The sequence below is a fragment of the Nematolebias whitei genome, chromosome 18, assembly GCF_014905685.2.
Source record: "Nematolebias whitei isolate Nwh7 chromosome 18, NemWhi1, whole genome shotgun sequence".
NCBI classification, from domain to species: Eukaryota; Metazoa; Chordata; class Actinopteri; order Cyprinodontiformes; family Rivulidae; genus Nematolebias; species Nematolebias whitei.
In genome coordinates, this window is record NC_056515.1 from 38,293,968 (window position 1) to 38,319,045 (window position 25,078).

The following is a 25,078-nucleotide window of genomic DNA, read 5'->3' on the forward strand; positions in this document are numbered from 1 at the left end:
TACGTACTGTCCTCAGTCTACGTACTGTCCTCAGTCTACGTACTGTCCTCATGAGTGGATCTTAGCTGAGAGAAGATCAGTTTGAGGTTCAGACCTCGGCAGAAAGATGTTTGTATCTCTGAGGGACAGGTTCTGAGAAAGTTGATTGAGGATGATGGTCTGCTTGAGGTTTCAGGGTTCAGACGGAGGTAAGAGTGGAGCTTGGCATTTAATTTAAGAGCTGGTACCCCCAGGGTGAAGGGCCAGAGAAGCTCTTTCTATTTTAAAGCATCAAAACATCTAGCTACGCATATGAAGATGCAATCACAGATTACATATTTAAAGATGAAAAAAGATAAAATAAACCATTCTAGAGGAGGAAATCTGTTCTAGAGTTTATCTACATTCAACAGATAGAAAGACGAGCACGAAATAAAAATAAAAAGTTTCAACACAAAGCAGCAGCAGGCTTCCTGTTTTGCTCCTAATCCAGATTAATTAAATCCAGCATTTCGTAATGACAAGCTGTGTGGTCTGATGAGTACGTCTTCATTTCAGATAAATCCTCTCCTCGCTCTGCCTCCATTCAACATTCAGACGTGCATCTTTTCGTCCTCAAAGACTTCCACAGCTTCGGTTTCTCTGTGCGTCTCTTTCAGAGACATCTGGGCCCAAAACGAGGACCAGCTGCAGGTCCGAACCCGACAGACGGGTCTGGGCAGGAAGCCAGGGCAAGGAGCGGCTCGTTACTTCACAGGGCTAAACAACAGTCACTGAAAGTGCACTGGCATGTGATGACATCAGACCAAGTCAGCCTTGATCAGCTGATTTCCTGTGAATAAACCTTCTGAACAAAAAGGCTGTAACATAAATATCCCGCTCAGATTATCTTATTTTATTTCACATTCTGGTTCCTTTACACACACAAACAAACAAACATTGGACTTTTTGTTCTGGATGGCACTATGTTTCACTTTAAATCATTTACAAAACTTTACCGATGACTTATTTTATGTCGGAGCTGTAGAGAGATCTTAAACTTGGTCAACTAACTCTTCCACTAGCGTTAGGGTTTGGTCCGTGTTCCTCTTTAGAATGAACAGAAAGTCCTACTTCAATTGAACGGTGCGAGCACGCTCATTTTCTGAACTGGTCCTTGTAGAAAGTTTAAAATCCACCACTATAAACTATTTTCTTGGGGTTGTTAAGAACTCGTTTGCTTTTAAAACATGTTCTTTAATGGATAAGCAAACAAATAAACCCATTAAAATATTCTAAGTACGGATGCAAGATATTATCGGCATGGTATCGGTATCGGACGATATTTGCAATAAAGTGAAATATCAGACATTGACCATTCCATCAAAAAAACTCATCGATATAAAAGGCTTCTGTTTTGAGTTGTTTTTTAATTTATAAGAAACTGTCAAGTATATCTATTAATGCACTACTACTGGTATTTATGCTCGTTTCACTTGTCGCTTGTGAACAGGTTGAGTTTAGATTTGTGAACATTTACAAATGTGCACTGTTCCAGTGTTGTCATTGTGCTAGAGCAAATGTCATGAAGAAATTTGACATTAAACACAAACCAAGTTGAAGTGTTTCATCATTTCCAGCCCCTTTTTGGCATCTGCATTTAGTAGCAGGTCAAACTGACAAAGACCTGCAGAATAATGTAGTGTTTTAATTCCACAGCAGGGAAAGTTATGGAGTCTCTGGAAGATGGTCTAGGGGGAAACCATATTGGTATTGGTATCGGATATCGGCCAAAAATCTAATATCGTGCATCCCTAACTCTAAGATTGTGTCGAGATCATTCTTGATAGTGTAATTTGAGCAAGGGTATCAAAAATTGGGTATCATCTAAAACCAGCTAAATGTTAAAATGAGATTAGGGGCCAGGGTTAGGATTAAGACAAACGGAGAAAAACTTTTCGTATATGGGCCCATGATGTAAAAGTACCGCATATGGCACATTATACGCCTGTCGACAAACTATTAAACAGCAATCTATAGCAACAGCCTGGACAAGAACAGACCTAGTATAACCTTTGACTTTGATTTGTGACCTTGACCTTGGGTGATGAAAAGTGTACGTGTCACTTCGTCTAGTGGTGATGCAAATGTCTATAAAGTTGTGTTTATTTACCTTGAAGCTTATGTACGTACCGAGACTATAACATGCAGTATTACTGTAGGCAAACACGCAAAACAAAGTACGACACCTAAATTAGCTATTCTTCAAAAGTGCGGTGATATTCGGGCCTTCGGTGTAATCTTGTTATATAAACCCAAGCTCTGGATGCCAGGCAGGCATTAGAATAATACTCCAAACACCGAGCTTGCTGCTCTGCACATCACTTTCAGGTAAACTGCCTCACATGCGTGCACTCAAAAATCACAGCCTTTTGTTTTTTACTCGACAGAAATCCACCCACAGTTTCTGGTGTAATGACTCATGTTTGATGTCCTTGTTGAAGCTGTGATAGTTCCACCTGATGGAGACACCGGCAGCAGGAAGTGGGTGACGACGGCGCCGAGCGTCGACCGGGGAGCTTTTAGGATAAAATGAAGCTGCATCACTTTACATTCATTTACATCCCTCAAGCTGACACCAAAGACTCTGTGGTCCTGAAGAGCTCTTTTAATACGGTGCGTCGGCATTAAGTTATTACAAAGAGATTTATCAGCTTCATCCGTAAACGTCTAAACTAAGACTCGCAGCCCGTTTCTTCAACTGCAGTTCCTGAGTGTGACAGTCAGGGACAGGAATAAATGAGTTTATCTTAAGAAATTAAAAACTTTTTGTTTTACATCTGCACAACTTTTACCTTAGGTCTATAAATCAGAGTTGGAACGAGTGCGTGGCTAGTGCAAAAAACTAGTTACGCTAGATTTTTGTCAAATTTGATACCTGCATAAAAATAAATTCTCAGATGTAATGTGGGGATTTAAGCCACTAGAAAAATATTTATTCCTTTTAATCCAGCTGTAAATCAAAGTTAACAGGTTTGTCTTAAGAATTGTTTAATTTAAATCCTTTTAATTTCCTTTGAATTTGCTCTTTTTGCCTGTCTGCTGCAGTAATGCTGGGAAATCCCTTCGTGTAATGTTTGGCTTCAATGTGAAGTTCTGGGATTCCTCGTTTTGAGCTCATGGCTGAAACTCCCGACGACCAGGGATCTGCAAACTTTACAGCCCAGAGACAATTCTGCCACTCCTCTTGTTAAAATAAAACATTATCCAGAGACACAGAAACTACTTGAAGCTTTAAATAAAGATAACACGTCTCATTCAGCGTTTAAAAATACTAGATATAAAATTATAAAATTAAAATATCTGTAAAATTTTGAAACCGTTTGTTGTTAGATGTTAGAACTAAAAGACCAAACTACTGATTCATAACATTTAAATATGCGAGTCGTGTCTGTGAAGTTGTGGAAAATTAGGAATAAATAAAAATGCACATTCTAATAAACTGTTCAAAGTATTTGAGCTTTTATGTTGGGTAAATATTAGTGAATGTCTTGTGTTAGAGACTGTTCAAGTTTTTACCAGAAGTAAACCTTTTCTTTTTAATTACTGCACTGAATTGAATTTTTTATATAACGATAGTTTTTTTCCCTCTTGCCCTCGAGCAAGACGGATGCTTTTCTTTCCTCTCCCGTCTTCCTCCTGCTTTTTGCTCTCCGTCCTGTGAATCAGAGCTTCTACTTACACATGTTCTGAATCATAAATTACTGTCATGGATTTGGCCAGCTGGACTTTCAACACAACTGAAACATTTTTTTCAACCAAGCGACAGGGTGCTGGAGAACCCTCATGCCCCGCTGAGAAACACGTGGCAGGGTACGTCATGGATCTGTGGGGGGAGTGGAAAATGTTGTGCCAACAAACTAAGTCAGAGAATATATGATGGCAGGGTTTCTGCTTTTTGGCACCGTCGGATACCTTTGTTATCGGCTATTAAGGAAGACAAGACAAAGATGCCTGCCTTATGTGAAGGATTAATTTATGCTTTGAGCTGTCACACTCAGCTGATTCACAAGCTCAACCGTATGATGGAAGCGATATTTTTCTATCTAAAGAATAAGGGGCCGCGCTCCTAGGAGCTGCAGCCACACGCACTCCGACTATCTTTTGGACGACTGTACAGAATATAATCTTGCTGTACTTTGGTGCTATGATAATAAAGCTTATTCCGATATGATTCAATATGTTTGTACTTTCTACTTTCCCACTCACATGTGTTAAGTTTTTGGAGAAAATGCCTCCAAAAGTTGAAATTAATGAACATTAACAAACTACAGGTGCAAAAAGACAAAAGGTTGTTTTTTCTCCTTGTATTATATTTTTTACTGATTTAGTTCCTACATTTGTATATTCTTCTTTTAGCCGTTCCCTTCGTCAAGGGTCACCACAGCGAACTAAGTCGCACGAAGACGTGGCAATTCTTTTACACTGGTTGTCCTTCCTGACGCAACCACAGACCACCGAGCTCCCACAGCCTCTGTGTGGAGCAGAGAGCTGACATCTAGAGCACTTGGGGGAGCAGATGGTGGGGGTTAAGGGTCTTGCTCAAGAGCCCAGAGTGGGGGCAAGTGAGGGTGGAGATAGGTGTGGGTGCTTCACCAATCCCACCCACATTTTGATGTCTGTACTGGGAGTTGAACCAGCAATCTTCCAATCACAGGTCCATCTTCTCTAACCTCTACGCCACCACTCCCTTTTCCCACATTTCATATATTTCCTATATAAGTGGATGAAAAGCAGCCATTTTGTATTGTAGTTATGAATCTAAGCGTTTATTTCTGTGTTAGTTTTGGCCAAAGAGCCGCTGGAGGGAAACTGAAGAGCTGCATGTGGCCCGAGAGCCGCTGATGAATAAATAAAAGCTTTTATTCGGCATTCGTTAATCATCCAACATAAATAGATAAACAGCTAAATTTCAAATTACATATGATTTTGAAGCTTGTGAGATGGAGAATTTGAAATTAACTTACTACTGAAAACGTTTTCCGTTGAGCCGATGTTACCATTCTGAACCAACTATAGCGGTTATTTAACACTTAGCGTTCACACTTCATCTTGGCAGAAAATGCAGCTTCTTTAGTTCTGGACGTGGTTTTCTAACTCGGCCTAATTTAAATATAAAATCCTTTCTGCATTCAGTGGCTCGGGTCTTATTTGATGGATTAGCTGTCCGTTCCTCCGAGAAAAACTTCATACTTTGTTAAAATTCCTGGGTCGTTCATCATGCACTGTTTATATGAAGCCTCGCCATATATTTATATTTATATATATAATATTTAAAGTTCAGGGGGAAATGAAGGCGTTCGCTGCTTGAGGGTAATCCATGATGTATTTTGAGGTGAGTTTAGGGCCTTCTGGTTTGAGAGCTTTAATAATTTTAAGGCTTTCAGAGCATTATTTAGTTTTAGGATGTGATCATTGACATTAAATGAATACAGTTACTGTTAAACCCGTTAATGTGGTGAGATAAATGTGGTTGGACCAGTTGTAAACAAATATCCATGTATGTGAGCACAGTTCACTTGGGGTCAGGGCAGCGAGGCTTTAGTAACTGCTGCACCGAGGGGGGGCCCAATGATCAGACGTCCACCGTGCTGTTATCAGAGCCTGGGAGAGAGCAATCGCTCCCGTGAAACCTCCCCTGGCTCTCAGACGGAGGAGGACAGCTCCACAGAGGGACCGGCCTCTCGGTGTGATGGGCTCTCCAGTAAAGTGGGCTCTAATGGCAGACGGCTGAGGTCAAAGCAGAATATCAAGTGGCGATGTTATTAAACCACGAGCGAGGCAGACGTTTCCCTTAACGCTCCGTCTGAAAATGAGAAAATGTCCAACAGAGACGCGACCAGAGCGAGTCCAAATGAAGATTCTGGGGACAGAGGGGGACTGTCGGCACAGTGTCGTCCAACATGTGTGAACGCTCGCCTGAAGTGTAATAACTGGGAGCTGCTGATGGCCTTGGACTGGGAGAGTGAAGGTAATAAAACATGAGAGAACTCAACCGGTTCAGACAGAGGCGCTTACATCCCCCAACACTCGACCTGAACCCGACGTCCTTTTATCTACACACGTACAGAGCAAAATCTGAAGCAGCGCACAGCTGCAGCTTCACCACAGCCTGCTGACTAAGCCTGCACGCACGCACGTGCACGCGCCGAGGTTAATGGGGTGACAAGCCGAGGGCAAAGCCTGCGTTACAAGCATGGCTCCTCGCCACGTTAGCCCTTACACACCGAAACAACCACACACCGACGAGACACTCTCTCACTCCGGCAAAAAGAAAGTGACAGTTCAGATGTGATGTTTTCAAGTTCCTGACAGATAAATAAAATAAGTTATTTTAACATTATTAATGTGTTGGTTTTAAAAGAAGCCGGTGATGAATTCAAATATCTTCAATACCATCAAATCCTACACGGCTGTTTAAAAATAGAGGAATGACATTTTCTGCTAAAAATAAGTGAATTCTGAGAGATCTGCTGAGTTTATTGTTGGTTAAATTAAACAGAACAGAAGCTAAATGCAACAAATCTGCAGCTAATGGCTAAAATTACCAACTCGTCCTTACCGGTAAACACTCACAGTAGCAAAACGGTAGCTAAAAGCTAATTGTAGAAAAACAGCAGCTAGGCTTTCCTTAGATGTAGTAAAATCACAGTTACAAGTTAAAATAAGCAAATTCAGAAAAGGTGCCAGCTGTAGCTAAATGTGGCAGTGCCCGAGTGTCACTAGTTAAAACCTGAATGTAGCAAAACTAAGAAGCAGCTAAATATGAGCTAAACCACAGCTAAAGAGCATGCTATAAACCTTAGTGTAGTTATGGACTCGCACCCATTTTTATTATTGACATAAAAAGTTAAGAATTAAGGAGTTCCTGCCTGAACATGACAGGAAGTTAGATTACGGTAATGGTATTTTTAACGGTAATTAGCAGCTGAAGCTCAAACCAGGAAAACTGTCCGTGTCACATTAATCCCCAAATCACTGCTCTGGCTGCACGTTTTGTAGAATGACGGGTTTTAAAGTCCTGGTTTTGGTCTGTAAGGCACCAACGATCTTGAACCTTAATATGACGGAGTTGTCAGTTATGAGCCGCCTCCACCCTTCAGAGATGTTGGTGTTCCCCAGAGTAAAGATCTAAACCAGGGGAGGCAGCGTTCAGTCCCAACAGGATGGAGAATGGGTTAGTTTCTTGAAATCAGGAGTGAAAATGTGGAAAAGCAAAAAGGTGTGCGTTTGATATTTTGAATGACAATGGCAGTGAAGTCCTTGCTAAATTAAATAAATAGTAATGCCAGCCGTCTGTTTTTTTTCTGGTTGACGGATCATAGACGAACTTTTCAAACAGCTCACTGCCTCAAACGATAAAACATTATGCGTCATAATAAATTTAAAACATCTTTTCTGCACCAACAAGACGATGTGCGTGGTGTGAAAGCTGTTCAATACTGTAACACAAAGTGGAGGTAGGAAGAAGAATATTTCTTAAACTAGCAGCTAAAGATGGAAACAAAAGTGATCACAATGGACCTTTACAGGAAATCTGTTCAACTTTAACGGCTGTCTGCTCAACATGAGTCCTTTAACTCTGTCCTCTTTTGGCATCACGTGGACCAGCAGAGGACACCCAGGACCGGGCAGGACGCCGGTGATGATTGGGAGAAAACACACCAGCTGGGTCCGGATGAAAAGGTCCAGCTCAATCTCCCGACGTTCGGCTCCTCTTCTCCCCTAATTCCCATCTCTCGTGTTCCACTTCATCCTCCGCTACAGTCCAATCACACAAACTCATCTGAGTCAGATGTAATCCAGAGGTGAAATAATCATCTTCAACACTGACTCAATTATCTGTCCGCAGCTGGTTCCGAGTCTTTAAGCACGTCACCTTGTCAGTCGTTACAATCCGAGGCGGATCAGCGTTCATCGTAGCTGCAGCTGCTGGAAGTATTGGAGAATTAACGCCCATCATGTGCTGCCCCCCGTATTGTCCTTCAGCGCTCAATCTTCCTAAAGCCCTGAAGTCATTGTCGTCTCTCAGGATAATTGTCTCTGTATCACGGAGCTGCCAGACATGCTGTGGCTAAAAGGAGTGAAAAGATGAAGCACGACCTAAAATGGACTATTATGGAACTTATTTGACTCTAATTCACCGGACGTCAAATCCAGAAATACATGGGCGGTCACTGCGTTACGTTACAGATCTTTTTAAGAGGGCCTCTGTGGAAGGGTTATGAACATTTAATATGTTACCTGGGGTGGACAGTTTTTATAGTGGGGGGGGGGGGGGGTGATGGCACGGAGGTCAGAGAAGGTGAGCCTGTGATCGGCAGGTCACCGGCTCCATCCCCTGGACCGACATCAAAATGTGGGTGGGAAAGGTGAAGCAGCCGCGCCTGCCTTCACTCTCATTTGCTCCACTCTGGGCCCTTGAGCAAGGCCCTTAACCCCCACCAACTGCTCCACCAGGCGCCCTAGATGGCAGCTCTCTGCTCCACACAGAGGGATGTGGTAGCTCGGTGGTCTGTTTGTCAGGGAGGGCATCCGTCCTAAAAACATCTGTCAAGTCTTAAAGCGAGTTCACCTGAAGAAGAGAGCAGCCCAATGACACTGTGTGTGATGTAAAACTGATGGCAACATCAGAGTCATTAATTATGTTCGCAAAATAATTGAAATGGCATTCTGCTTCCATTTCAGCCCAATATGTCAACATTTTAAAAAGCATCTCCAAACTGGGATAACTGAAAGTTGTGTTCAACTCCAAAATACGGTTCATGAAGGTTCTGTTTGCTCATTTGAGCCGCTTGAACTTTGAACATGTTGAAATCATTTGTGTGACAATTTATTCTCTCCAAAGTTTTCACGGGCGTCTCAAACTCGTCTCATTTTTGTCACGAGAGTTTCAAACGTCCCAACATATTTTGACCCCTGCACTGAGCTCCAGGTCTTCAAACCCACGTTGATAACTATTTAAAAACTGGTCCAAATCCATCTTCTTAGCTTCGTTTCTCAAGTGGACTCCAGTAGATGAAATCAAATACGAGGCTCGAAAGGGCAAAGATGGGTTCAAGCCGAGCAACAAACTAATGTGCACGGCCTGTGATACGGTTTTATAATTCGTGCACATTGAAATGGGCCGTACAGTTCAAAGCTTGCTGGTCTGGACAGAAACATCCTGTGGAGTCCTCCTGGGTTCTGTTCTCTTCAACAGGAGGAACCGATTGAGCAACTTTCTTTAAAGAGCCGTCTACAACAGGTAAGATATTAAATGTTCATAACTAGGCCTGTCATGATAAATTTTGCTGGGTGATTAATTGTCTCAGAAATTTTTGCAAATAAAATAGAATATCGTTTGAAATTTGACAATAATTTGTAATTATTGTCAAATTTCTCTTTGGTTCTCAAAATGGCGGACGCTCGGTGTGGTTTGAGCGCTTTAGCATTTTTCACACAAAGCTTTTAATTAAAAAAAAAATTTAATCAGTAAACAAGTTCTCAGCTTCTTTTTGCAGAGAAAAAACTTCTTACACGAAGACACGGGTTTCAACCGTGAATTTTGGAGCTTCGACAAGACGGAGGTTCTGGATGTTGTGCAAGATGTCACAAACTAAAGGACATCTGGTCAAACTCCACATCGGATTACCAGATTAAACATGTCATTTATCCTGCATGATCCACACTAAACTGGTAAAATCAAGCTGCAGGTTATGGACGTAAGACGACGCTGGGTTTTATAAATCGTTCACGCTGCACAAACGTAGGTTTGGTTTCCCCTTCAAGCTAAAGGGTAGCGCTGCTCGTGAACGATGATTGAAGACACAGAATTCTTGGGAGCATTAATCAAAGTTAAGATAAGATAGAACTTGATTGATTCCGCAGGAAATTGTTGCTAAATTGCTAAAAGAATCCAGTCAAAATAAACGAGAAGTGTTGCATTAAAACATCTTATTCTCCCATTTAGACATTTTTAGCTAAAATTAGAATTTTGAGCTTCCGTGCTCGAGTTTCTTTTCTTACAGGAAACAAAAAACCTGCAACGTTTTATTCAAGCATTAAGGATCAGCGTGACCTGAAGGAATTAAAACCCCATTCTTAACAAAAATGCACTTTCAGAGAACAGTTTGATCTTTCCAGAAATAACATGGCGTCCATCAGTGACACATCTTGTGTAACAATTACGTCCCTGTTCTTCTAAACCTTCAAGTCATCTATGCAACCAAATATTGAAGGAACATTGAAAATATGGTGTTTATTCGTAAAACTCTGGATCTCCAGAGATGACAGTTTTACTATGAAAGTGCTTTCTCCAAAGTGAAGCTCTTTGCAAAAATTCTGAAGTGCCAGAGTAAAAAGTGAGCATGAACAGACATCTAGACACAAACAGGACAACGGTCTCTTAAATAATTCACTGTCAGAGACTCTTGTTGGGTTTTTCTGCTGATCACGTTGCCTTCAGCTGATAAAAGATGTCGCCGAGCCTCGGTCCTGCACTCCCAGTCAACGCCTTATCAAATAATTGCATTGATCACTTAAAACGTCAGATCCGCTGCCGTTTCCATCACACATCCTCATCTTTTCTTCACATTCTCAGGGCTTGTGCGGCTGTTTGTAGGTGTTGAGAGGGTGGCAGGCAGCAGGCGGTGTGTAGGATGGAGCAGGGTGTGAGCTAGATAAGACAGCTCCACGGTATCAGATAACCAGCAGGGCTCCTAAACATAAAAGAGACATCTGGACACAGCAACAGATCACAAATGGCCAGCCGACTGTGCATGTGTTAAAATAAAATACTGTAATCTGAAGACGTGTACAAAAGAAGATTTAAGGTTTTTTTTGTCGGTGGTCTTCACCTCAATATGTTCTTTAAAACTGGGTTTAAAAAAAAAAGATCTAAAAATTACAAAACCTCCATCTTCTCTGATGACTGTGCTTGATCATTCACGTGTCAGAGAACTCCTTCTCCCAGGACATTTAAATCAGCCTCTTGTTCTTGTAGAACCCTCAGATTCCTCTCCCAGTGGAGCTGAGTGAAGACAATTGTATCAGGATGTGTGACCGTTTCCACAACAGAGAAATCCAGAAATGTATAATCCTATTATTCACAAAATCCTTATCTAGAGTTCACGCTCATGCGCTGGCCATGTTTATAAAGCCAACCATGCGTTTCGGAGAAGAAAGAAAGCTGTGTGGTAGAAGGAGACGCCAGCAGAGATCAGACATGGTTGGAAGGCACAGCTCTGGAGACGACTACAAAACATGTTTCCTGAACTGAAGGTTTGTCAAAGCAAAGCAGCGTTCATATTTCTCCATTTGAAGAAGTTTGGCACAACTAGGACTCTTCCAAGAGCTGGTCAAGTGGCAACACGGAGCAACAGAGGGCGAAAGGTCTTGTAGAGGTGACCAAGAACCTGGAGGTCTCGCTGACTGAGCTTCAGAGATCCTGTGTGGAGATGGGATGGAGTTCCAGAACTGAAGGCCATCAATGGTCTGGGCTTCTGACAGAGCAGCTCCATGAAACCAGGACTGAACTGTCTGTCTTCACTTATAAGCTTGGACTCGTTTCTTTAGTGTAGTACATTCAGATTACTTATTACCTGGTGTTATACAAATAGTTCAATTAATTAATTAGGTTTAATGCGCTTTTAAAATTTATATTTTTTCAACTATTAAAACAAAAGATAATATTGCTGCAGTAGTTACCAAGTTTGTTAGACCGTCAACAACTGAGCCGTTTTATTTTATCTGACAAAGACCAATCAATCCCTTGTGGAGAGAAGTATAAAAGCATTTCTGTAAATTCCTTTAATCCAATCGTCCGTGTTGCTTTTGCATCCAAAACAAAGTGAAACGTGCGGTAGGTGCAGGTTTGCTTAGTTGTTTCATTGTGATCAGTGCTTCTGAAACTACAGGGTTACTTTAAATTTGTATTAAATTTAATTATTCCAAGAAAGTCCCAGTTGGACAATAAACAAGACTAATTGCAGATCTACTTGTTGGGGGGAAAGTAACTTTTAATCGTGTGTCTGTCACTCTAGAAAGGTCTCTGTATATTTTTCTGTTAATTGACTCTCTGAACAGGATAATAATCACCTGAGCCGGTGTGTGCACGGCAGCCACGCACATTTATACACATTTCTTCTGTCCGTGGCTAATAATTATAACTGTCAAAGAGAAACAGACAAAAACCAAAGCAGCAGCAGACGCTTGCAAATCCTCATTTATATTCAAAGCAGACCTCATAGTCATGACTCCCCGGATGGATGACACGGAGCCTGAGAGAAATATGAACGATCAACTCAATAATCCATCGTGAGGTTAGGGCAGCTGCATATAAACACACTTCCTCTTTATCAGAGTTATCAGCCGGTGCTTTCATTTGCATTCCTGCATAAATATACCTTGAAACTGTGATGCAATGAGATCAGACCAGGAACTATATCATGGTGCACGTCTCTTTTTATTTATTTAATCTGGCTTTCATTTAGATGTCAGATTACCAACTGGAAAGTTGTGATAAGGCTGCAACATGGATAAAAATATATACTTTCTTGTAATCTTTTTGAGAACTAATCCCAAATAAGAGTATCACAAACAGCGCAAACACCCATCGACAAACATATTAACAGAATATATAGACAGATCAATACCCTCGTATTGATATGTATATTTTATACTACTGAATTTTATTGGTTGTATTGTTTTTTGTATAACTCGTGCAAATGAGACAAATGTGTCTCAACATGATTACCCGTATGAATAAACAGAAAATAATGAATCAGTCTATAGAAATGGCCCAGACAAGCAAAAACCAGACTTAAACTTTGATTTGTGATCTTGACCAGGTCTAGAGCTGCAGTGTTGAAAAGAGAATGCAACACCCCGTCTAGTTGTGGTACAAATTCATCTCAAGCTTTGTTAAATTATCTTGAGCAGATCAGAAGTTTTGGGCAGGGCAAGAGAAAGTTTACAGACAAACATTGCACCATAATATGGCCGCCTTTCGACAGGCCATTAAAGATGCTGTTGTTGTGGGTGGGTCGTCTGCATATTTTCATTTGAACTTAATTTCTCAAATTTTCATTCCGTCCTAAATTGAGAAATGTCCATATAAGAAGCATGAAGTGAAGCCGAGGACGGCTGAAAACCTTCAGCCTTTGAAACTGTAAGTTCCATGAACTTGGTGCTTTCCACTGATTTTCAGTTCAGTACCTGAATATTTTCATACTAACACATAACCACTTTGATTTAAATAATGTATTTGTAGAAAGTAATCTGTAAGTCTTTGCTGTAAAACAAACTAAACAAATGCAAACACTTGAAACTGACACTCCGTACCAGTTGAAACCTTAAATGTTTCTGATTAATATTGGAGACAAGACTATCTTGATCAGGACGCCCCTTAATACACAGTAAAACAACATACTTGGTAATTAAAGGTATGATTTCTAAGTTTTCACAATTCTCCAATGAGCAACATATTTTTAAAATTGCTCCATTTTTAGGCAGTTTTCCAGACTGGTGAACCTCTGCCCATCTTTACTTCAGAGATTCAGCCTCTACAATGCTCCTCTTACTGACCTGTTGCCAATTAACCCAATTAGTTGCTAAATGCTCCTCCTGCTGTATATTGTTTATTATTCATACCACTTTTCACAATCTTTTTCAACTTCCGAGGGATGTGCTGCAGCCATGAAATTCAAAATGACCCAATTTCTACTTTAAAATTGTAGATTTTTAGCTTTAACAATGAACATGGTAAACGTATCAATTAGAAAATAAAAGGTTTATGAGGTTGGGCATTTTTGCATTCTGTTTTTATTTACATCAACATTTTTGGAATGGAGGTTCAACAAGACAAAGGAGGTAGAAAGCTCTAAGATTTATTAATGGGAAATAAAATCGAATGATATGCATCGAAAGGCTTTTCCTGTCCGTCTACCCATCAGTGCAGACTTCAGCTTGAATCTCCACCTGAGCTGAAGCTCTGGTGGTCTCATCCAGGCCCTAATAAAATCAGATGGCTGTGGCTCTAAAAGCACTCGAGGGACTAACAGAAACAGTCATTTCCTGTCTGCAGGAAGAAGTGACCAGGAATGGAGGGATTCAGCCCATTGACCGGATATTAATGGCTGCTTCCGCTGATTTAGTGCTGAGAAGTGAAGGAGGCAGATAGAGGACACCTTCACTGTGAACTCAAGCATTTGGTGGCTTCATTACAGAGGAATCAAACTGATGCAACGTCATTCTGGTAAGTCTAACGGAGCCCAAGTGGACAAAAAAAGTTGACTTTTTAATATTAGTCAGGTAGGAGGTGATGTTACCAAAATGTAAAAGAAAAATATATAAATAAATTGTCAAGCTATTGCCATGCACTGCCTGATGTGAGGCTGACGTTAAGAGTACAATAGGAGCTCCGTTCATTGTTTCTTTAGCCGTGTTTCCAGCCCGTCTTCATCATTCAGCATTCAAGCCAGTAAACATTTCAATATTATTCACAACAGCGTGCCACAACAGAAAGCCAGCCCAAATTGGCCCCCGCCCACATAATTAAAGCAATTCATAAATATTTTATAATATAATTACAGTGACAAACTGAGCCAAGCAGTCAAAAATAAAAAAAATAAAGTTGTGAAATAGATGGACAAAGTGAATAAAATCAGCCGTAAGACAGCCGAAGGCAGGATCACATGTGAAACTGCTGTTTCTGAAGAGAAACTCGGCGTTCCATTTATTCATTAACTTTTTTCATTTTGTTTGCTCTTACAACAGCAGCTGAAGCAACAAACCAGCCTTCAGTCTCCTTTAATCCAGACGGGAGGTTAAAGTTTGGCAATGAGATGCTTTCCAGGCAAAACTGTGCAAACATTTTCAGGTTTTTTTGTTTTTTAATTCAAATAAAAAGTCCTATCTAATGTAGGAACACTTAATGGTAGGGGAGGAGACCTTTGTCTTGTTATTTCTCATTTACAAGTCGAGTTCGGGAACAATTTCAGCGAAAGCTGTAATTTTATTCTGTTAAAACGTCTGCAGAAGCTGCAGCAGAAGAAACGACAGTCCAATAACTATTAAACTCAAGAAAAACAATACACTGTATTTAGTCAGAAACTAGCCAACAGTACAAGCCGTTTGCCAAAGAACTGCCCAAGGGAACCATTAGGTGCCAACTCTTGCTCAAAGGTAACACGGGGGAAGAAGACCAATTCATTGGTTAAATCAGAGCTACCTAATGTCTTGCCTTTTTTACAGGTAGTTGTTGCACAAAGAATATTACCAGTTACAGTCCAGTCACTAAAAACGTCCTGGACTTGATGCTGTGAAACTGACCAGGAGGTGAGACCAAAGATGTGGTACAAGTACAACAGCCTGAAGGTACGGCTCTTTTCAAAGCAGCTGATGAGGAGTGATCTATCGCCTCCTCTGCACCTCCCCCCAAGTCTTTTTAGATCAACAGCTGGTGAGTCAAAACATAAAAACTCAACTATATGGGGGGGGGGGAAGTGACCAAGGGGCATGTGGTGTTAAAAACCAAAAACAAGAGTCAATAACGAGATCGTGTTCGTTCTTTAAAGACACTAGGAACTGCCGTTTGTTCTACATAAACTTTATAATTAAAAAGCACAAAAAGGGAACGAGTCCGCTTGTTGGGAAAACTGTGGTGTGGGTGAATTCAGCTGGAAAAGTTAGCATTTGTTTTGTTCTTTGTGTTTCAGTAAAGCAATTGGCCTACAATTTTTAATTGTGGAAAAACAAACTGACTGAACTGGAAAATGTTACAAAGAGAATTAAACTTTCAGCTTCAATTCAATTGCAAATAAACAAAAAAATTGTATTTTCTGTGAAACGAGGTGTAAATGCTAAGTGCTGAATGACTGTGGACATTTCTTTCAGAAGCTGAAACTAACTTGGTAGAATAAAATCACCAGAACAAAAGTTAAAATAATCAGATGTCACCAAAAGCTAAAACTAGCAAAACAGCAGCCAAAAGCTATAAACTGGGCCAGTAAGCTAAAGATTTGAAAGGCACAAGTTTGTTTTACAGAATTAAATACACAAAAAAACAGTACTAGTTTTTCCGAGTGTAACAAAACCCACCTTGCTTTTATTCAATACTACATGGTCTTGAGTGGCGCATTGATGTGAGGTGGATCATCGTATCAAGGCTGCTCAAGCTGCTTCTGATGTCATTTTTAGGGGACACCAAAGTCATAATACACCTGGTGCTCAGTTTATGTCTATCCGGCTCGAAGGACCAAACTGTTGGATAAAATAAATATCCTTTCATTATCTACTTACAGAAAATAAGCCAGACTGAGGACACAAGAAGATTTTATCTGGTTTACTTGCAAGGGCAGAGTTCGCACACAGGCTTACACAGATGTTACATTGAAGCTCCGGTCGCGAGGTCTGCAACAGACAATATAAAAGCAGTGCTTTTTATAATGCTCATCAGACAGACACTGATGACCTCAGTCTGCCAGCTTACAGACTCAGAGGCGTCAGGAGTTATCAGGTGTGCAGGCTCCTCTCAGAGACAAAAACAACTATGAACTCGCACACATTAATTTAACATTAATAAGTGATAAACTTCCATAAACCTTTACCTAAATTCCTCTGACAGCTCAAACAGTTAACGGTTTAAAGTGAGCCAGAGAAGGCGTACACCAAAGACAGATAAACGTTGATGTTGACTGTAGAAAATGGCGGTTTCGAAGCAGTTGCTGCCATGACTCATCCAGTCTACGGTCCATCAATGGCCTGCAGTCTTTTGACGCAATATCATCCGCTCGCCTTGGCCGGGAGGTCTGAATAACCCAAAAATATAGCTGCTCAGTTCCTTTTAAATTTTTCAGTTTAATTAATTTCATGTATTAACCTTCTGAGACCAACTTAAAGTTCCTTGTAAGAACGGCTTAATGAAAAATGTCGTCTTCTACCCAGAGGTTACAGCGTCGTGCAGCCGCTGCATTCTTTAAACCACTTAAGTGCATCTTTTCCTTCCTGTTCCAGCAACAACACCATGATTTATCCAGTAGACATAAAGTCTACAAATAAATGAACTTGTTGTGATAAATTCCTTCTGAAACTTGAACAAAGTGCTTCTCTAAATCATCAGCCTTTCAGCGAGCGCAGACAGGAGCCAAAAGAATAAAAACAGCACCGTCACATGTTTGGTCGTCTTGGTAAGCGTCTGTACGTCCTAAGATTAGCGATGAGCTTTTATTTTTAAATAAAACTTTTTCCCACATTCGACAGAATTCACTGCAGAAACGGCGGCCAGAAGGTTAATTGTCTCCATCTCTGGTTTCATTCAGAGATGTTAAGGAGGTAAATGTCACATTCTTCTCCGGTTTTACCTGCACAGCTTAAATGTCAGCCATCTTGTGGGCTTTAAGTAAGAAGACGCTCTCTCAACGGTACAGATTTGATAGCTGCTCAGCGTGATTACATAAAGCAACAGGACTTTGGACGGATGAAGTCAGAGGTCAAGACTGAAGACTCATTTTGTCTCTTAGGCTAAGATCAATTAGCTGTGGCAGCCATCTTGAATCAGTTGTAATTGTCCACCTGATGATTATTTCCGGACAGTTACAATAAAACCTGTTCAGTGGTTCTTGACATTTTGAAATCTGTACAGGGAGGCATGATCTTTAAAAGCACTAAACCTAAAACTTGTCCTTGTGTCACACTCTTGACGCAGTTAGGATTATTTATTTATTTTAAACGTGCTTTTATATATTTTTTAAATCCTACGAGGCTGTGAGCGCAGTAAAACTCGTCAGCTTTAACAGATGATTCAGTCCCGGGTGCGTTTACGTTCTCTTACAGGGACAAAAATACAAATGTGTTCTTGATAGACTATATCAGTGTGAATAAAATAAATCTTTTGAACAAAAGACCTAAAAACTAGAGCGCTTCAAAAAGAAAAAGTGACTAATGCACATTCAAATGTCATCCAGTCCTGGATGGAGCATGAAGCACCATTTACTCAACATTTTGTCAGTGAAGTCCAGACGTCATGTTTGGATCATTAAATACGAGAATAAAAGTCCAGAAAACTTCAGATATTTTACTAACAGTGGCATCCTTTTAGACTTGTTAAGACATTGTTAAGTCAGGTCATGTGGACGGATTCTTCTTTGTTGAGCATCTTTGTTTCAACAAAGAAGAATCCGTCCACATGACCTGACTTAACCTTCTTAGACATTTCTTCTTGGATTATTGAGCAGCATCAGGACATTTTTGACTTGTGTTTTTGCCTGTGTCTGTTAGCAAAATATATCATGACGCACTGGAGGAAATTCTATAAAACTCAAAATAATCATGGAATGTAATGACCGAGTCAATCCAATTGAATTCAAGATGGCCAGCTCCTTTCAGCTTTAACAACTCAGTTTTAGCTTGTTCAGCTGATTCCAGCGTTCAGTGCTCAACACTCCCATTTCTCTAGCCTAAAAATTAAATGCTGCATGCCCATCAGTCAAACACAGATCTGATAAAGATTTTAGGTTGTTGTAACCCAACCTGGTACTTATTAATGTCTTTATTGATTTCACAAACATTGTTTCACTCAGTTTTTAAACTGCTGACTGAGTGCTGAAAAAAAAAAAAGAAAAACCAGATCGGCTCTAAAGTCTCAGCATTGTGGTTTAGCTGCGGAAAATTAATCATTCACCCCGTTTTCTCCCACTCCAGCTTAATCCACTCCACTGTAGCAAACAGATGTTGCCTGATGAGATTGTTGTTTCTCCTGGATGAACTGTCGAGAGCTTACAGCTGAATTTCCCCTCCCCTGACGCAGTTTCCATCTCCTTCCTGTGCACCTGCCTCGTATTCTGTTCCCAGGCTGTCGGGGTCCGCTGCTACGTCAGCATTTAGCTGCTGTACGGTGAGGAGATGTGACAGGATAGGGACATAAATAATTCGGCTCGGGCCTCAGCAGCTAAGAGGCGACCTCGTCTTGTTATCAGCCACAGACCTTCGGTCTCTCTTAGTCCCTAATTTGATTGGGTTTAAGACTGGGTGGGGTGTCAGGGAGGAACATAAAGGGCACGAAGACAGAAAGCCGCAGAAGATACATGACATTAACTCAGGCTGACGAAGCTTTGAGATAAAACGATGAGTCTTTTTTTTTCCGTTTTTTTTTTTGGAGCACCTGGTTTCATCACTAATCTGCTAAAGGACCATAAAGGGAGAGGAGTTTAAATATAGATGAATATCAGTCTGGATTTACTGGGCTGGCATGGAGTGTAGGCGGCTGCCAGGGACATTGACATGCAGAGGCTTGAAGCAGCTAATGCCGAGTGTTGATCAGATGTAGCGGGTCGGGAAGACAAACATCTTGTTAGACCATGAAGCGATTCATAGCTCGGAGCAGCCTCAGGATCTGTCACAGAGGTCTGTCCTGCCTGGTGCCGTTAACACACCGACCCGCCTCACTACACTCGCTGAGGAGAATCAGAAATTGCGTAACCTGCTTTGCATGTTCTCAAACGGACTTGACTTTCAGTGCACGAGCTTCTTAACTTATAAAAGAGGGATTTGTTTTTAGAAACAGGCTGCTCAGCAAGAACAAAACTAACGTATTGAAAAATGATGGTGCCGAAGAAACTGAACGAACCCCGACTAAAAATATTGGGGGTATGAAGTGACACTCAGGTTTCATGGTTTGTTTTAACATTTGTTTGTTTATACGTCCATCAAAGGCACAAGTATTATCATATCCATCATCCATCCATCATCCATCCATCATCCATCCATCAACTTTCTCTTTTAATATCCCAAACTTCTGATCCGCTCAAGATAATTTAAACTTCATACACGTATGCATCATCACAAGACCGAGTGCTGCATATACGACATCCCCCCCAGCTCCAAGGTCACAAATCAAGGTCATTGCTCGACCAGGCCATTGCTATAGATTGCTGTATAACAGCTTGTCAGCGGATGTGAAATGTGTCTTCTGGTACTTCTGTTCTTCTTGGTGACAAGTTTTATAAGAGAGTAAGTTAGAGTTATAAGCTCTTAGGGCCGTGCCGTTAAAATTATTTCAAATTAAATCTGCTTAATTATGGAAACCTGATCTTTAGAATAAAACAACTTGTATCATTTTCTTTCTGTCTGACTTCTGACGCACATTTCTATGGTATACCAACATGTGATGTAAGAAAATTCCTGATACACTTGCACTTGCTTGAAAATGTTTGGATCACTTTGCAAGACATTTAATGTCTTAGTTACTTTTAATTTCCTCAAAGTAGTTCAGGTAGTAGTAGTTAATTTAGGTGGTTTATTTATAAATTATGTAGATTGTATCTTGTAATAATGCAAATTTATGCAAAGATAATCATCATAGTTTAAAGAGTTTATATTAGTTATCATTTGATAAATACAAACATTTTTAGCCTGTTTATGTTTAACACATTATTTTACGGTTTTATTTTAATTTTTAATCTTGATTTTATTCTATTTTATTATTGTTGCATCATTTTATTTCATAATTTCATTATTATGATGTGCCAAGATCTTTTTTTGGGCCAGGCCTAGTTCTTGAAATGGTGCAGTATAATGTTGGCTATCAGTCAAATTCTGATCCATACAATTTAATAAATAATAAAAATTAAATCTGAAACTCGATCTCCGTCTTGTGTGGAGGCAGCAGGGCCAGGGCAGAAACCCACACCTCCCTCTCCCCTGCGACACTCTTCAGCTCCTCCTGAGAGACCATGAGGCGTTCCCAGGGCGGGCAGGATCTATAATCCACTCGGTGAGTTCTGGCTCTTCCCCAGGGTCCGTTATCAACGAGGGAGGTGTCCAGGAGGCAACCTAATCAGATGCACAAACCACCTCAATTGACTCCTTTTAACGCAGAGGAGCAGCAGCTCCACTCCGAGCCCCCCCCGCAGGATGATGGAACCCCTCACCCCATCTCTAACGCTGAGCCCAGCCGCTGTAAAGTGTCATTTCCAATGAACACCAGCAGAGAGAGCTTTGCCTTTTGAATCAACTCTGTTTTCACCATGACTAACCAAACAACGCCCTCATTACTGTGGACAAGGTCCCGGATCCACTGATCCAGCTCCATCCTTCAACCAGGAACAAGATGCTCAAATACTTTAATTTCACCTGAGGCAAAAATGCATTTCCAAATTTGCAACCAACTTTTTTTTTTTTTTTTTTTTTTACTTTGTCTCATTCCAAGTCGGCCTGAAAACGAGCAGTAAAAAAAGATCAGCAGCAACCTCATCAGCAGAAAACAGCAAACTGTGCATAAAACAAGCTTAAAGAACATGGCTTAACTCAGTGCATTGTTGGGAAATAATTTGTTTGCAGCTCAGACAGAGCAACTTGAAGGCTGCTTCAGCTCAACACAGGACAGCAAAACAACCTGGACAATAAAAAAAGCTTTAAATGTGTTTTAAACACAAAGAGGAAAAATTAAAGTCATGAGAAACAACTGAACCAAATAAATGTTCCTTAAAAGCTCCATAAAGTACAAAAAGCATTTAGATATCCATCAGGGATCTTCATGTGGTCTAAACAACATTTTAATCACTAAGCATTAGAAGCTGCAGTGCTGAAATACCTGCAGGTTAGTAAATATATCCAAGTGTGGAATGACTTGAAGAACAAAAACAGAAACAAAATAAACTCATTTCAGCTACAATCTACGAGTCGTTTCACCCCTTCAGCTACAAAGGAACAAAGTATTTTTTAGTATAGTTTGGTGGCTACTTTATGCAAACATAACTTTGTAACAATGAGTGCATAAAAAATGACAAATTCAAATGAAAATGCAACAAACTAGTATTTTTGATTCAAGATAGCTGCCACAGCCAGGAGATCTTAAAATAAACAAAAATAGATATAATAGAATATTTAATAAATATTGTGCCATAACATGCTGTGGTAGTAGCTGAGAGTCATTCACAACACATGAACTAAACGTCTGCAGCTCTGTCCTTTCTCAACAAGATCGTTTAGTTGAACGCTCGGGATGAAAGCTGGTGGGTGATAAGCATTCCTCCAGTGGAAGCCTGGCCTCGTTTTCATTTTATGCAGAGAACAAAGTTAATTCATTTCAAACTGGTCCAACAAGCTATGAAACCAAAGCAAAACAAGTTTCTGATCTGATGAATGCATCTAGAAATAGCACAAACAATGTGATCCTGAGTATTCATCATCTCGGGTTTGTTGTCTACACAAACAGGAGCGTTGAGGAATAAAGAGGCCTTTCGTTTTCAGTTGTTCAAAGAGAACCTGAATCCTCTGCACACGCCTCTATGGTTACCAGCTGCTCTCAGGGCGTCCAGTTACACAAGAAGAGCTTCTTAGAAGTCCAAAGTTCACACTCTGGTGGACCGTGCGGCTGGAAAACGCTTCCCGATGTTATAAAGGAGCAGAAACCAGCCGGCTTCATAAACAGCTGCACAACTAAAGAAGTCTCCACAGCTGGATGGAAGAACGAGGTCCTCTCACGTGGGAGGCAGCTCAACGTTCAGGTTTTGTACGTTTTGTCTGACACTTAGTCACCCTCCTCAGAACTGCTCGAGTTCTCATGAACACTCGTCTTTCGACGCTGTTCGACGTAATGTTTTTATGCAATTAATGTTTTTCTTAGTTCATATCTTAGTTATCAGATTTTCTCTTACATTTTATTGTTGGATGTAACTGGGACCCTGTGTACATAAGTTCACTCTTAAATGAAATTGTTTCAATTTTCCCACGGAGGAGACGGTTTCAAGAGCTTTGGGTTCTCCGGTGTTTTTCTACTGGAGTCGGTCCTGAGCGTTTCCACAACTTGGACTGAAAACCTGAAGAAATAAATGACTAAATTAAGTTTTAAACTTTTTTCTGTGACAAAAACCTTCGTGTTCCCCTTCAATTGATAACAAAAGGGGAAAAAAAAGATAATCTCCAATATTGCCAATATTTTCCAGCTTTAAAATAATTACAAATCAAATGGACCAAAACATTGTCACGTAGCCAACAGTGATCAGCGTTTGACCGTTTTGTGTTGAGAATGAGTTGTAGCTTTTTTGGTGAAACCTTAAAAATATAACGGTTATAGAAGATGTCACTTGTGAACTGTCAGCTGAAAACATGTGCACTGAAGCCATTGTTGTGTTTCCTCAGGTCAGCTGGCTGTGGCAGCCATCTTGAAATGGACCTGCTCCAAAAGCTGAACAGTCAGAGGTTCATCCAATCGTTTCCTCAAAGTTTCACTAAAATCCACCCAGTACTTTATGTAATATTTTGCTAACAGACTCCAGACAGTTGATGGCAAAGATCCAAACAAAAAGTCAGCACAACATTCGACCCTCAGGATGTGTGTTGAGGATCAGTCTCAGCTACTACCACAGTGAAAGCCACTTGTGCTTTTTAAAGGTCAGCCATCCTGATTCAAGACTCCTGTTTTCTTCAAGTTCCATTAAAACTCATCCAGCCAGTCATGAGATACTTTGCCAACATGAGCAAAACATGATCGCCCGCCAGTGTGTTTACTTTCACCCCACTGAGCCAAGTCCCAGGACTCGGACCTGCAGCTTACCTTCACCGCCTCCGCGTGGGTGACCTTATCGAAGACTTTGTCGTTGACTTTCACGATCTGGTCCCCGACCCGGAGCCCCTGCCGCTCGGCCAGGCTGCCCGGCTCCACCAGGGACACGTAGATCCCGACCCCGTGCTCCGAGCCGCCGCGGATGCTGAAGCCCAGGCCCTCGTGGCTCTTGTGGCGCTTCATGGTGACCTGGCGCAGCTCGCCGGGCGGCTCGTGGATGAAGTTGCTGCCGAGCAGCGGCACCAGCGGAGCTGTCCCGTCGCTGCTGGTGCTGAAGCTGTCCGGAGAGCCGCGCAGCGCCACCTGGAAGTCCGGCGGGATGCTCGGGTGGAGGTGCCCGGCGGGCGTCGGGCTGCCGGCCGCGGGCGGCGGCTGCTCGGCGTTGCCGTTGTTCGCAACTAAACCCGACTTCAGGTAGAGGCCCTCGGAGGTGTACTGCTCGAAGAGCAGCTGGTCGGAGCGGGGGATGACGAGCCGCAGCATGGGCAGCAGCTGCCGCTTGCTGGGCGCGTTCAGGATCACGTTGAGGGTCTGGACCAGGTCGTACACGTTGCGCTTGGCGTGGTACACGTTCAGGCAGTGGATGAACTGCTCGCGCTCCGGGTCGCTGAGCAGGAGGTTGAGCGCGTGGTGGAGCTTCCTCACGTTGGCCGACAGCGTCCGCGCGCTGGACGCCACCGAGTTGGCGGAGGAGCTGAGCGACATGCGCTCCAGGTCGGTGCTGCTCATCCTGGAGGCGGCGGGACCCGGGCACGGCGCCACGCCGACGCGCGGGTTAGAGAGCGGGCGTCATGACAACCGGTGCGCGTGGCATCACGAGCGCCGGAGATCCCCATTTATATCCATGGCGAAATACAAGCTCGGACAATGGTGCGGTTGATAAAGTTAAATCAACAAGTTGCGCGTGCTGCGGCTTAGTGCGCCACGTCAACCTAGCTTATTAGCCATTTGGCACGCGCGTACTTAACGTCTTGTTTACAGGAGCTGCCTTCTCTTCGGCGTCAACCGCTCCGGGTTGAAAATATCCAATAAAAAATAATAAAACCAGATATCCTCCACTTTTACGAAGCCAACTCGACACGACAAACCCAACTAAGAGGAGAAAAAAATAAAAACTTGTTCCCGCGCTCCGGTTCTCGACGAGTCTTATCCTGCCCCGGTTTTTACTTTCAGACGACGTCCAGCTTTATAAAAATTAAAATAAAATGAAAAAATAGATCCATCCAGCACAGGAACGACTCGGTTCGGTGCTGAAACCGAGCGGAGTCAACTCCACCGACGTTTCTACGGAGACAGAGTGAGCGGCTGCTGCTCTCACCGACTGTCCTCTTCCCGGAAGTGACGCAACCTTATCCTGCAAAGCGCTATCAACGGCTGGCGCGTGCCAAGTAGCTCGTTAGCTAATTTAGGCTAACTAGCTAATTCAAGCTACAAAAACAATCCTGATTATGTGACTGTTAATTCAGCATTCACTGTTTCAATCAACTTGTCCTCATGAGATGCAGATTATCTTTG

The 25,078-nt window shown here is 41.7% G+C and overlaps 1 protein-coding gene across 1 annotated transcript in view; it reads right to left on the reverse strand.

The window, feature by feature from the left end:
• Positions 1-24,379, reverse strand: part of whrna (whirlin a) — a 138,119-nt gene extending 113,740 nt beyond the window's left edge. Inside the window, exon 1 of the mRNA XM_037692073.1 lies at positions 23,555-24,379. Coding sequence (XP_037548001.1) covers positions 23,555-24,292 — 738 coding nt within the window. The 5' untranslated portion in view covers positions 24,293-24,379. The remainder of the gene's footprint in view (positions 1-23,554) is intronic.
• Between the last annotated feature and the right edge of the window lie 699 nt (positions 24,380-25,078).